Source organism: Geotrypetes seraphini, chromosome 16 (genome assembly GCF_902459505.1).
Source record: "Geotrypetes seraphini chromosome 16, aGeoSer1.1, whole genome shotgun sequence".
Classification (NCBI taxonomy): domain Eukaryota; kingdom Metazoa; phylum Chordata; class Amphibia; order Gymnophiona; family Dermophiidae; genus Geotrypetes; species Geotrypetes seraphini.
In genome coordinates, this window is record NC_047099.1 from 45,834,103 (window position 1) to 45,849,248 (window position 15,146).

A 15,146-nucleotide genomic window follows, 5' to 3' on the forward strand; every position below is an offset into this window, starting at 1 on the left:
ATTAAGACAATACTAGCAGAGTTGACTTCAACACTTTAGTTAGCAGCCACAGAGCATATATGGCTACGAGTGAGTGCTTATATAAATCCACCCAGAAATTAATGCAACACTTCGGTGTTTCTTTTCTTCATGGCAGGCAAAGGGCCAGGCTAAGATAGGTCTGAAGGAAATGAGGAATCGCTTTAAATACAAGGTGAGAGACAGGCCCCCTGTTATTCTTGCTTCATTGTTTTTAGGGCTGGCTTCTGCCACTTCTCATGTCTCTCTCTCTGCCTCCAGGACATGTGTACAGCACGGGAGCTGCAGCGTGGCGGCTCTCTCAGATGTGACCAGATGACTGGCCCAGGTTTCCACAAGCAACCTCATGACTGTCTACAGAGTAGGCTGCCCATAACACAACACTTTGGACAGGTAACCAAACAGGCTGGCTGAATCAATACATCGTGCTCCGTCCCTGGCAGTGTTCAAATCCAAGCTAAAGGCCCACTTTTTTTGAAACTGCTTTCAGCTTTTGACTCCCACTCACTGCTGTCAGATACCTAGACCCACTGTATCATTTCCTCTACCATAATCTCCCCAACCCTGTAATGTCCTGTCTAAATTAGATTGTAAGCTCTTCTGAGCAGGGACTGCCTATTGTGTGTTAATAAGGACAGCGCTATAGAAATAATATATAGTACTCATAGGTAAGAAGTCAGAGCAAGAGGGTGCATTCGAACAAAGCACCAAACTCTCCATGTTAAGTGAAACTGACTGTAAGGAGATTGCTTCACTTTCTCCGTATACAAATTCTGTACCCAATAGACACCGAAAGCCCAAATGACATTTGATTTGAATGCAAAACTTGATCAAATTAGTTGTTGGTTGAGAAACAATATGCTGGCTCTCAATCTCAATAAAACAAAAACAATGTTAATCCCTTGGAAGGATGGCCTTACCCAAAAAAGTAAAATTATAATTGATAATTCTACTATTCAACCTGTTAGTTCAGTCAAAATCTTAGGGATCATTTTAGATTACAAATTAACCTATCATGATCAGATTAGCTCTACCGTTAAAAATCGCTTCTTTAAATTAAAAATGATAAGATCTCTAGCAAAAGTACTGGACTCAACATCCCTTAATGTGTTAATAATACACTCTGATTATTTTTAAATTGGATTATTGTAATGCTAATAACTTGTCTCAAAAGGAAATACGACATTTACAAATTATTCAGAACACAGCAATAAAAATTATTACCAATTCAAAAAAGTTTGATCATGTCACACCCCTTCTAAAAAGTGCCCATTGGCTACCAATGCCACCCAATTAGCACTCTTGACATTTCAAATTCGGCATAAACAACAACCTATCTTCCTTGACAGACTGCTATTGCCCTATGCTCCTTCACGAACACTTAGGGCATTGCCGTGCGCACTAGACGCTAATGCCAGCATGAGTTCTATCAGCGTAGCACGGGTTTAGCGTGCACTAAAAATTCTAATGCAGCTTATTAAAAGGAGCCCTTAGATCAGCGGAACAAAATCTTTTGACAATTCCATCGTTGAAAATCATAAATACGAGAAGAACAGAGATTTTTTCTATAACAGCCCCACAAATCTGGAATCGACTAACGTCTTTCATAAGGGGAGAAAGACAATTAGATAAATTTAAAACTGCTCTTAAAACATTTCTATTTAATGATGCCTTTTAGCATTAAGTTCAGAAACGGTTGAAATTATTTAATAACAGGCAAAAAAATTAATGAATAAATCATGTGTTTACCGTGAATGTTTCTTTGCTTTTAAAAATTGTAGTTCTTCCCTTTCTTTCTTGTAAATCAGTATCAATATTAGTATTGTTTATATGTTTTCTTTGTAAACTACTATTTTAATATTCTTAATGTAAATCGCTTAGAAATTCTATAAACGTTTAATCAAATTTTTAATAAAACTCGGGGCACCTGAATCTGTCAGCCAATATTGTACTCTTATCTACTACAGCCATGCAGACTCTATATAGCTGTTTACTCTTAGATTCACTAAAGCATGTATGTTATCGAAAACCGTCTCAATTTTCTGTAGCTCGTTATTAATCCTGTAACATGTGTTATTATTTCTGAAACCTTCTGTGTACATATCCTCATAATAAATATGTGAAAAAGACCTTAAACTTTTCTCACTTTCTTTTACTGTCAGTCTCGTCCCAAGAGGCCAAACAAAAAGTATCAAGAAACTCAGAACAGTTCTGCTTTGCAAGCACAAAGGTAAGGAACAACCAAAAAAACCCCAAAACCCTCTATAGCCTCTGTCCAACTCTCCTGTACCTAAAAGTCTTGTCCAAGGTGAAGCTGCTCCTATTTACAGTCTAAGACAGCAAATCCTATCCACAGATACTCTGTTCCTTCAGCCTGACATACAGTAATTCACACCCTCTCATACCCCCACAGATAGTGTTCCTCCTCTCCCGTATCTACAGTCTGACACGGATGCACAGTAATCACACCCTCCTCTACATCTACACCACCCTCCTATAACTACAGTCTGAGACAGAAACCACACATAAATAAGCCGCCACACTCTTATGCAGACCATCATTTGTCCAAATTATGGTGGACGGGAAAGGCTTTTGGACACTGCTGTTGTAATGGACATGTGTGTATTGCCACACTTTACTGTGCCTGGTTCCAAGTCATGTGCCCTGATTGTTATACCTCTGTTGGCAGAGAGGATGAGCAGGAAATATCTATGACAGCTAGCGACTTAGATCAAGAGCTTGAAGAGAATTTCTTGGAGCAAGAGGAGCTGGATCTTCTGGGAGAGATTTTTGATACACTCAGTACACAGGTGTCTGGGGAAAGGGTCTTGTATGGAACACGCAGCCTCGACTTCTTCAATCTGGAGGAGGACAGCTATATGACCAGGGTGAGTCAACTTCCCCCCTTTGTTTTTGATGAGATAGTGCCTCAGTTGTTGCATCTTTTATGTAGAATTGCTATTATTGTCATTATCATTTCAGGCAAAGTCCCTAGATACACCAAGCAATGAAAACCTGAGCTACGAGTCTGAAAGGGATTCCGAGTCCTATGGGAGAAAGCACTGGTGTCTGGAAGAAGATTCTCTTGAATACACCATGCCATCTTCTGAGGAAATATCTATCTCAGAAGAGGCGGATCCTGTGGTACCCGACGTGTCCCTGAGTGTTGCTGCTAAGGATCTGGAAAGGAGCGAAACATGGGACCAGGGGATTACTTGGGAAGAAGAGATGGCAACACCAGAAACAGTATTAGTCCTGGGGAACAGCGAGACAGAATGTGAGCAAGTCCTAGGCGCAACTGAAGCAGCAGAGAAGCCCAGTTGGAGGGAAGCTAAAAGAAAAGGCTGTGGCCTAGAAGCCCTCCCAGCATCAGCTCAGCGACACACTGGATATCCCAATGACCAACATGCACAGGCCGAAGGTGAAAGTAGAGGCTCCAGTGTCCGGTCAGCACTAGCACTTTTCCAGGCTAGAGGGGAACAGCAAACTGAAAGACCTATTCAAAACAAACTTTATACCTCTCCTGAGACTAAAACTTTCTCACTTACAAAAACAGTGGGGGCCATTCCCCAAACTGCACCTATACCCACAAGTCCCTTGTTGAAAGGCCTTCATCTGGAACCTGATATCCCCAGTCTCCCAAAGGTAGCAGAGCTGAAAAAGCGCTTTGAGGCCTAAGGTATCTGATTTACTGAATTTTTTCCCATTCCGTGTCTATGGGAAAACTGCTTTGTATAAGTCTCTGTAATGTACTGAGTGGAAAAGCACAGTATCTCACTATAGAAATGTGTTGTTATCTTATCCTGCACTCACTGAAAGAAAGGTCCTTCTCCAGAGTTTAGAGATTCAGGCCCTACATATGCAAAGTGAGGCAAAAGCAGAGACAAATAATTCAGCTGTTGGAGCAGCAGATGCAAAGCAGATATAAACCAGGGTCACATCCTGCTAATATTCCTCGCGAGCAAGTCACTCACTCCTCAGGTATAGATTTAGACTGTAAGCCCGCTGGGGACAAGGAAATAAAGACAGGTACACCACCGATTTTCTGGCACCCCGAGTTGCAAAGTCTTGCTGGATCAACAGTGCTCACACTCAAACCCACTGATAAACACCTCCTGTGTATAAGTGAAACAGATTAAACAAGATTTTAGAATTTTACGGGAACTAAAGCGAATCACAACTGTCTGGGAGTTGAGAGCTGTCTGATTTCTGCTGCTGGTGTGAATCTTTGTAAACATTTCATCCAAGCACAGTTGTTTCGTGTGCAAATTCATTAGTTCTTGTTCCGTAAAGGTGGTCGGTTTCTCCAGCCCCCAACTCAATTAATTTGTCATAGGAAAGTCTTTCAGCTACAACTGTTTCATCCTCATCACTTCCTATATTTTCAACATGACGCACAACAGGTGTTTCTTCATTGGCATTCATCCACTTGGCCAGACTTTCTTCATGAAGATGATTTGCTATATACCTGTAACATTCTCTGCATACTCAAGCAACTCACGTACAACTTCTTTCTCCTTTGATAAAGGCTTTCTTAAGTGCAGATACTTCCACCTTCTCTCATCCTCTAGCAATGAACCAAAGGACATCCTTCATGTTAAGTCCAGACTTGCCAGCATTCACTCTATCTAACATTCATTTCATGAAAAGTGAGCGATACTTAGCCTTTAGCGAGCCCAGTATTCCTTGGTCTTGGGGTTAAATAAGTGATGTACAGTTGAATGGTAAATAGACAGTGTAAATGTTTTTCTTATACAGGAGCTCAGCTTTGGGGTGGGCTGAAGAGTTGCCCAGAAGAAGGATTCTGCAGTCTCCTGGCAGTCTTACAAATGGCACAAAAAATCTTTCCAAACCATTGTTATTTGCAATTTCATCATTCTTTCTCCTTCAAATTGACAGAGCTCTGGAATAACTTGCTGCTTTCGTTAAGAAGCTTAGGCCCATTCTAATCATTCAGGAACGCTTTGAAGACAATTCTGTTCACCAAGCACTTTGGAAATTAACTACTACTACCTCTCCTGCTTTAGTTCTTTTCTTGTCTATTTTCCTTTTCTTTATGTTAATCGAGTCGAGCTACAAATTGGATTATAAAATTAAGTTTTAGTTTAATTTAATACATTTCAAGGCCCTGAGGCATTTACTTTTTCCCATCACCGGCGGTTTTACCTGCTGCGTTTGATAAGCCTGTTCTTAAGACTGATTGAATCCTGTGGGCGCTTCATCTTCCACTGTTAATGTTTTCCTAGGTGTGCATCACCAATATAATGCAATTTCATCTGCATTATTGACCTGCTCAGGACTGAGCTGCTCGTCAGCTATGAGCTTGGCAAATTCATCTACATACGCTGTAGCTCCTTGGTTTGCAGACTGTTTTTCTCCACACACTTCGTGGAAGGAAATTCCATGATGCTTCTTGAATCTTTGAAGCCATCCTTCACTATAATCACACTCATGTTCTAATTTCTTTATGAAACATACCATACCATACACTTTCTTCTATACCGCAAGCTTCGACAAGGATTCAATGCAGTTTACAATAAGATTTATAATCGGTGATCTTGAACAATAAGATATAGATTAAGGGTAGAACGTCTATGCTTTTCGAGAGAAGAAATGAGTCTTCAGCATTTTCCTGGTTATAGTATACTCTATTATCAAACTACGTGACAATTCCACTCTGTCACTCCAACGCTGTCAAAACCATTCCATCATCCCTCGATCATGCTCGCTACTCATACCATCTTTCATTGTTTTTCTTTTCTTTTTTTTTAAATTTAAAATATTTTATTAGAATTTTGAAATTAGAAAAGTTGTACAAGCAAAATTGTGGATATCAGCTCACAATCAAACTCCAGATTCTGTAGCAAAACAGAATAATATCTCAGGCAAAAGTCACAAAAGAGCAATAACAAATTACAATACAAAGAAATGGATATCCCCTTTAATGAAACTCCACACCCCCCACCCCACCTCAGTAAACTGAAACAACCCATGTGGACAACCCCCTGTTGTTCCTTCAGGAAGTCATCCCCAAACAATCAATCCCCCCGATTCCCCTGCACCCCCCCGTAAATTAAACCAAAGTATCCACCTTGTCCATAATTACAGTCCAGGTTCGAACAGATGAAAAATAATGCCCATGTCGCTTAGCTATTGAAAGCTCCATTGCACACATATTGTGAAACTTCAGAGACCATTCCAGGATAGCTGGTGCCTCGGTCCACTTCCAGTGACTAGCAATTAAACATTTAGCAGCTGCCATACCCCAACGGCAGAGTTTAGTTTGCCAAGAATAATCACACACATTGGTTAAGCCCAATAAACATTCCCTTGGTACTAAAGGGATCACTAATTGTAACAATTGTGATAAACACCCAACCACCCGTTTCCAAAAAATCTGCAAAGGAATACAATCCCACCAAACATGAAGAAAGGTTCCCAAAGCCACCCCACACCTCCAGCACATTGCAGAAGTCCCAGGATACATTTTATGCAACCTAGCTGGTATATAATACCACCTAGTAAACACCTTATAAGCATTTTCCTGGATAAGAACACAAGAGGAGGCCTTGCCCACTTCTATGCAAAGTTGAGTCCATTCCCTCTCTGAAAAAGAACATCCCAAATCCCGCTCCCATGCTTCTTTATATCGAGGATGGAAGGAAACAGAGCCCCTAAAATATTGGTAAAGAACTGAAATGGGCTTAGGCAGACTTCTAAGTTTGATCCACAAATTTTCTAAGGATGAATAAAATGTCGGGTCTGTGAGTAAGCCAAAAAATCTCCCTGGGGCAAGGCACAACTAGTCTGAAAGGCCTCAAAAGATACCAGGATCCCCTTATGTAAAACATCCCTAAAGGTCTGAAGCCCAATACTCCCCCAGCGCAAAAAGACAGAGCTCTCCCTACCTGCAGGGAACAGAGGTTCATCACATAGCGTCCCCAAAAGGGAAGGTACCAACCCAGCTCCCCATCTCCTCCTCGTTTCACACCATAAACACAATAGATGCCTCAGAAAAGGATTACAAGCCCCCTAAAAGCACCCTTTCCGATAAAGAAGACCAAAGCCAAAACCATAAAACATGGGTTCCCACAAATTGTTGCTCCAGTTGCACTACACTCTTCGCTTCAGCAATATCCCAATCCAAGAAATATCTCAGCTGCGCCGCCCGGTAATACCAAAACAAATGAGGAAGTGCTCGGCGACCATATACACTGCCGGGAAAGTCTAGGCGATTTCCCTTTCCAAATAAACTTGAAAAATAAGGCACTAAGGTAGGAACCGGGATTGGTAGAAACAATAAACGGGGCAGAATATTCATTTGAACAACTCTATCCGCCCCCACCAAGACAGCCACAACCCAGTCCCCGAACCTGCTGAACAATGGGAGTATAATTCAAGGCATAGAGCTGAGAAAGGTCATTGGAGATATGGATACCCAAGTATTTAATCGCCCTCAAAGCCCAACGGAACAGAAATCTCCCTGATAACCGCTGGACATCATCTGCAACTCAGATTTATCCTTATTAACAGTAAAGCCTGCTTTCATAGTTTTTCTAATGCTCATTTGGTTCTTGCAATCACTCTCTCTATCGAATTCCCTTTTGCTTCTTTGGTGAACCAATGCCATAGATGCCACATAGCTTAAGCAGTGAAACACCATAGTCCAGTTTTTCCAACAGTTCAACTTTCTCTTGAATTGATATGGACCGGTGTTTAAGTTTGATACCAGAACGCCATAGCCAAACTGAGGTAACATCACCGTGTAAATGATCCAGCTACATTCAACGCCATCTGTGGGCCACCAAGTAAACCGGTCTGGCGGGTGCAGGAATTTGAATTTCCCACTCATAATTTTGTCCGGACTAAAGGAGGTTGCCAGAAAATCAGCGATGTACCTGTACCTGAAAAACTGGACTTGAACTATAACCACAAAAAATCCAAACGTACTGTCTAATACAATACAGCTAAGTGAAAGGCTCAGTTTTTGCTCGCCAGTAAAGCTGCTTTTCACAAAAATATTATTTCCTCACAGTTGGAACTGCTGTAGGACTCCTGGGAAAACAGAGAGATATATCTTTTAAACAGTTTTATTCGTTATCACAATGTTTAAAAATCAGCTTTTACATGTTTTAAAAGCAAAAGAAAATATATTTTTTTAATTGTTGTCATTTCATGTTTATTTAAAAAAAAGAACAACAAGCAGGAACCAGCCTGGGAAAAGCCAGTGTTGCTAGTTCAGCCAGAAAGCCTCCGCCTACTGCTCTTCAGGGGACAAGGGGGCCAGGGGACATGTCATCTGGGTCAATGTTTGAAGGCCCCTCAAGTCATGAATGAAAAGGTGCCATACAACCTCTGATTCTGCCAGCATCTGCCACAAGTGTCAATATCTCTGCAGCTGGCACAGTTCAGGCTGGTCTGCGATACTCAAACAGTGTCCATCTGCTAAGCTACTGATCCCTAAACTTCTGGACAGAGGGAAAAGACAAGGGGTAGCGGGTGCTCCATCACAGGACAGGGAACTGATTAGAGAGCGATGCACAAAGCCTCCATCCTCCCTTTGGAGCTGCAAGTCAATTTAAAGCAACCTCAATTTTTGTCTGCAACACTCTCATTGCTGATAAGGTTACTGCTTAAAACGTGATTATTCTGATAGGCTAGACTCCGCCCCAGGTGAGCTAAGAACTTCCATATCGCAAAATCAACACTTTCAGCACATGGACAAGTAGCATACTGTCTGGTAAAGAGAACAGAGTCACTATGGTGTATGCCAGGTACACCCTTCTCACACTCAGCAGAAAGAAGTATGTCCTGAAGCTGCTCTGGAGTTGTGAACAGGAAGGAGAAATGTGCTCAATACTCCCTTTGGATCACTGAATAGATTTCTTGAAACTTCTCAGAAGGACCGGTTGCTGCTGTTGGCAGGGTAGTGAAATCAGCCTAGCTCCACAGCAAGCCCAGGCAAAACACATTTCTGTCCCATCCAGTATCCATGACCAACATCTACAGCAGCAACAGGGCCCCTCCCCTGCTTAAATCAGTCTTTCTTCAGGAGGCAGTTTCAATGTACTATTAGTCTCCATGCGAGAACCTGCCTGTTCCTCACTGCTAGGTTGGTAGGTTCCCTCTGTCTGGCGCTTCTCCCGCACCTTCATGATAACAAAGATGAGAATGCCAATCAGCAGGATTCCTCCAAGAACGCATGGTACAATGATAGCTGCCAGACGCTGGGGTTCCTGCAGAGAGCAGAGCAGCACCCGTCATACACAGGCTCTCAGACATTTTAAACATTCTGTGGCCAGTGCACAGCATAGATGATCACTGGCACTTTGCACAAGCCGTTGACAAGAGGACAAATCCTTATAAGCCTCTTGTGGAAAGTCTGTCTACATTCTGAATCTTCCCTCTTAATCACTGGAATTATTTTCTGCTCTTTTTAATTAGTCTTTAAACCTCTCTGTTCTGCATCGTGTAGTCAATCCAAAATACATAAATCAGTGCAGCAATCACCCAGACACTCACACTTACCGTCAGACCAGAAGGGGGGGCAGTAGTTGTATTGTTTGGTATAGTCATACCTAGTTTGGGAGTTGAAAAAGAAAAACACAAAAAAAGTTAACTGGATGCAGCAACTGATCATCTGTCAACAGCTAACGTATCCCTTCCCCCCCCCCAATGGCCTAGACTTTACTCTGAGAAACAGTTAACGGCAGCTAAATTGAAGTGTGAACTACTTTTCATTCTCTGCTGCCCAAGGTAAATAGGGCCAAATCTTTGTTCCCACCCAGACATCTTAAACGAGAGAGAGCTAAAGCGCTGAGGTGCTGCTGTCTGCCGCCTGCACATAAATCCAGCTTTGCTCTGCTTATTCTGACTCACTTAATAATGATTACCTCCACAACCTCTACATTAAACAAGGGTGGAACAGCCTAACACATGAGCAAAAACACAACAGGAAGCGTCTACCTATGTTCCGCACCTCTCTCATGTCCTAGACAAAAAACAAGAGGCTAGATTCACTAACCTTCTGATCCGTGTCCTATTGGAGGCAGGCTGAACGATTCACCAGCCATCTTCATGCAAATGGAGGCAATCGGAGGCACGGATCGTTAGAGCCCTGACAGTGGCCAATCAGGGACTTCCTTAGACTCCTCCCTAAGGAAGTCCCTGATTGGTTGAGGTGCCTCGGGCGCCTCAGCCAATCACATGATGCACCATGGCATGGCCTAATGCAGGTATTGCATCACAGCCAGCAGAGCAGCAGGAGCACTTTGCACTTTCTCCTGCTCCCAAAGATAACTGGAGGCCTAAGGAGCAGGAGGGACTGGGCACCCCTCCTGCTCCCAACATTTTTAAAGGTACGGGGAGGGGATGGGCCCGGCCGAGTTTGCGATGGCAGGAGGGAGTTGGCATTCCTCTTGTCATATTCCTTCGCGCGTGGGGAGAAGGTGGGTGGGCAGGTTTTTTTGAGTGGAGCCTCACCAAAGAGAATCGGGGCAGAGAGCAGTTTTTTACACAAGCGACTGGTCCTCACCAGTCGCTTGTTCTTGATCGGCCAGTCAGTGTGTCAGGAAAAAAGTGTTGTGAATCGCATTGTTCCTGCTTTGCATGCCGATTCCCTTCATTTGCATGCACGGATTGGGATGGGATCACTACACAGGTTAGTGAATCAGGTCGTAGGGAAATCGAGTCACAAAGGGGTCGCAAACCGATTGGTACACGATCGGTTTGCTTAGTGAATCTAGCCCATTGACTATACTTTCTCAAACATCTTGGCTCAAACCCCCAAGCCATTTGTTTTCAAAAAGGTGCCAACTTTGCAGGTCCTCCTCCTGAATTACTCATTAAAAAGTCTGAAACCCTCTCAGGATGTACATCCCAACAAAAGTTTGGTATAATTAGGTCTAACCAATCAAAAGTTATTAGGGGAACACACAGACATCTACTGTGATCTCTCCTGAACCAGGGCTAACAGGATGACCGCTGGACAATGTGGGCTACTAGGTGAGGGAGTCCAGAGGCCTTCTATTCTCACTGAAGGATATTTACTTTCATTTCTGATGTCAAACACCCCACAAGTACAGATATTATATGAAGAGCAGGAAGTTGGAAACAAGAAAGCAGAGAATGAAAAAAAAGCGAGCTACACTTTACAAAGAGGCCTTCTTCTTCCCCCTGTGCCAAAGACATACTAAGGGCCTGAAGAAACCTCTGCAGTCTCTGGGTGAGAGGAAGCAGCACTCTAGAATGAAGCTTATAACCTCTACAAAAAAAGATCTTACAGCATGCAACAGCGAAATACAAAACAAGAGTTCTGGTGTGTTCTTGGTTTTGATTGCAACATCAAGGCCCTCCCTATCCCCAGAAGCATATGTGATCCTACCCTACCTTGGCCCAGTTGAGGTCACAGCAGGAGTAGGAGTAGAAAAACCACAAGGAATGTCCAGCGATAGGGGGGGTCCAAACACCCACTGTGTCCCAACAAGCTTACGATTCACTGCCAGTCATGGGAAACATTCCACAGGAAACAACTTGGATCCAGATTAGCAGCTGGTGTGACCTTCACTAACACCTGTAAGAATTATACTGCTGTGTCACTTTCTGATCACCACCCATCTCTCCCCGCAAGGCTGTCACTGGAATGTTTTATTCAATTTAATTTACTGCTGCCTTGCAGGAGTGCAACAGAGCGGTTCGCAAATGAACGAACAACAAAAAAGGCAGACAACTAGTGGGAGCCAAGGACAAGTAGCCAGAAAGCACGCTTTTGTTTCAATTACATATCCTGACACTCCCAGCTTTTGCTTCTATTGCCTTGACCCGAGGAAAAGGTTCTGACCATCAAGAGCTTAATCAGACCAACACAGCAAGCGTTCTACTTTATCCATTTGCTATCTCAACTGTAAAATTTTACCTCTGATACCATATAGGGAAGAGTAACACCTCAGCCCCTGAGAGGGTCATGCCACATAATAATCAAGCTTTATTTATATCCCGTCATACCTGTTCAGTTCAAGACGGTATACAATAGTGAAGAGTTACCAAGTGGGATTGTGGCGGTAATTAACAATATAAGTATAAGTAAGGAGGCATAAAAGCATCTCTCCTTTCCCAGTATTGGTGATATCCAGGAACTCTCCTCCCATTCCCTCTCCCCAAACTGATGCTATGGCTTAGGGCCCTCTTCCCCCTTCCTGCTATTTGTACACTGCAAGTTGACACTAGATAAATATCACACAAAGTTGTAATTATAGGTTGGGGGCGGGGTTGGCCTATGAAGTAACTGCCCTTTCCAGCTGTATGAAGAGGTTCTCCATGATGGGGATCTCTTTTCATTTGAGAATCATATTTTGAAGACTGTAACTGAGTTTTTCACTCAAATTTCACAATTGTGTTCAGATTCTAATCAAATTCATTGATATATCATCTTCCCCCCTTCCCTGGGATTGATGAGAGGAAGTGGCCTCCTCTGGATCTGGTGGTATTGGGTAGAGTTTTCCCAGTGAACCCCTTCAGGACTGTTGATAAAGGTAGTGATATCAAGTACCCCCCCCCCCCCCCCAAGCAATCATGCTACCAAGCACATTTTTAAGAGCATAAACAATATGCTATTACTGTCATTACCAATCTTAGTTCATTATTTAGAATATGGCTCTTTTATGGCTGGGTAGATCAAACATTGTCAGGATGCTGATTCTCCCCAAACTTATATTTCTTTCCATTCACCTACCCAAATTTGTTCCTAAAAATATTTTTCCTAAAATTAAACAATATTCACTTAATTATATCTGGAAAAAGGAAAATAAACTGGCATTCCCAATCAGCAGTTCAAGTATTTTCCTGGTGTGCTTGTTTAAGAGGAAACAACTAAATAAATCCTCACTGGGAACAACGAAGGTACGCTAGGGCTTTAACGTGTGGAATAGCGAGCGCTACACAGCCCCGTGTACTAGACCTTAATGCCAGCATTGAGCGTATCTCCCCTCAGCCGTCTCTTTTCCAAGATGAAGAGCCTTAATCTTATGGCGTTTAAAAACAAACAAACAAAAAAAAACCTTTACCTTCTAAGAGGTTATTTTTGCTAAACTTAAACTAAAGACATTTTTGACCAGATTGAGACAAGTCATCTACTTTTCTTGAGACCAAGGATCTGGGGTCTTTTAGAAAGAAACATGACAACAGATAAAGGCTAAATGGCCCATCCAGTCTGCCCATCCGCAATATCCACCACCTCCTCCTCTCCCTAAGAGATCCCACGTTTTCTTGAATTCAGACATAGCCTTTGTATCTACCACTCTCTCTGTAAAAAAGTATTTTCTTAGATTACTTCTGAGCTTATCACTCCATGGTTATGTACCATCATTTCTCAGGCTCATTCCTATATGTCTTTTAGGAAGCTGCTGAAAACTGACTTATTTAATAAATTTGTTAATTGATGTTTTTAGAATTTTTGATTGGTAAAATGTACATTGTTCTTTAGGTTGTTCTTAGCTTGATTTTAATATATTTTTAATTCAGTTGTATTTTATTTACTGTTTGTATAAATTCTTTTTGTATGTGAACCGCCTAGAACTATATATGGTGTGGCGGTATAGAAAAATAAAATAATTATTATTTTAACTTCTTCCCTCTCACTCTGGACTTTCCTTTTATCTCTCTGTCTTTAAACACCCTGAGATCATCTGGCAGTAGAACTGGTCACATGCATAAGCTCTCTTTTCCCTCAGCCAGTAAAATCTCTTGTTCTTTCCCCATCTATTGACCGTGATATGGAATGAATTACCTATTCAGATTAGATCTTGCTTATCTCTTCAGATGTTTCGTAAAATTTTGAAAACTACTTTGTTCCATCGTTTCTTAGGTAATTAGTTTTCATATGGGTTATGGTTTTTTCTATTTTTATTATTTATTTTATTAATCTAAACTGTGTAAACTGAATCAAGCCCTTATTTTCAAGAGATGATTCGGTCTATAAATCTAAGATTTAGATTAGAAATAAGAGAGACTCACCTCTTGCACATTTATGTAACAGATATTTAAACATCTCTATCATATCTCCCCTCTCCCTGCAAAATATACATATTGAGATCTTGGAGTCTGTTCCCGTATGTTTTATGATGTAGATCATTTTAGTAGTCTTCCTCTGGACCGACACCATCCTGTTTATATCTTTAAACAGGTGCAAGTGGGAGATTTGAACCCAGGAGCTCTGTAACATGAAGTAGGCCCACTTTCCTCTGAGCTACCACTCACCCAAAAACAATTTTAGACCCGAATTTGGGAGAGAACATTTCATAGTGCCAGATGTAGTCTTCTTTTTTACTGAGATATGATTCTTAATATGACATGACATCATTCCTCAAAAACTCAAAATCTGGGGTTTCCAGAATTCTGATGTAGGCTGGAGAAAATGTGGCCAGATAGGTATTTTCATTAATCTGTGGTGGGAATAGCCACAAAACACAGGGGAAACAAATCCACAGCAAATAGAATGATAAACACAAGTGGAATTGTCCAATAATAAAAGGTGCAATAAATAAAGATGTCACTAATACAAAATAGCCACTAATACAACCTTTTTGGAGACAAATTCATATAAGAACAAATGTCCCTTTTTTCTTTAAAGGGTGTTGTACCAGGGGAAAATATATTGCTTCCTCACATACACAAACATTTTGTAGAGGGACTCTTCCTTCAAGATCCGAATGGTTACGAAACAGTTTGGGACCTTGTAAATATGGAATGGATGACATAGGAGTTAAACAACCAAAAATGTCTATCGGATCCTTTATTTGGGTTTTATTAAACAACATTTCTCTCCAGATGCAACAAGTATGCTGGACTAACCTTTTATTTGCTGAGGAGGAGGTTCACAGGTTGTTTGTCTATGATAGGCAGGTGGGATCTCATGTTTCTAGGTATTCTTATAGTTTCATGACAATTATGAGCTTGATTGGTGTTCTTTTTTTTTTTCCTACCTTTTGTCATGGTTCACTGTTTCTATCTTTAATTTCTCCGATTCTAGCCCTGAGCCTTTCCTACTGGGCAGATTTTGCAACGTGACTAATTGCGGCCTCCGATGCCTTCATTCCCCCCCCTGCCCCCGACCTCTCTTTTATCCTCTCCTG

At 41.7% G+C, this 15,146-nt stretch overlaps 2 protein-coding genes across 2 annotated transcripts in view; one reads left to right on the plus strand and one right to left on the minus strand.

Moving 5' to 3' along the window:
* The window catches only part of LOC117349814 (DENN domain-containing protein 1B-like), a 61,144-nt gene extending 47,502 nt beyond the window's left edge, over positions 1-13,642 (plus strand). Inside the window, exons 19-23 of the mRNA XM_033923409.1 lie at positions 137-193; positions 280-411; positions 2,181-2,248; positions 2,708-2,906; positions 3,001-13,642. Coding sequence (XP_033779300.1) covers positions 137-193; positions 280-411; positions 2,181-2,248; positions 2,708-2,906; positions 3,001-3,696 — 1,152 coding nt within the window. The 3' untranslated portion in view covers positions 3,697-13,642. The remainder of the gene's footprint in view (positions 1-136; positions 194-279; positions 412-2,180; positions 2,249-2,707; positions 2,907-3,000) is intronic.
* On the minus strand, positions 8,093-15,083 carry CRB3 (crumbs cell polarity complex component 3). Its single transcript, XM_033925458.1, has 3 exons — positions 14,997-15,083; positions 9,547-9,596; positions 8,093-9,254 (listed from the first exon to the last, which is right to left on the minus strand). The coding sequence occupies exons 1-3, from the start codon at positions 15,004-15,006 to the stop codon at positions 9,051-9,053; spliced, it is 264 nt and encodes an 87-aa protein (XP_033781349.1). The 5' UTR covers positions 15,007-15,083; the 3' UTR covers positions 8,093-9,050.
* Positions 15,084-15,146: the final 63 nt, after the last annotated feature.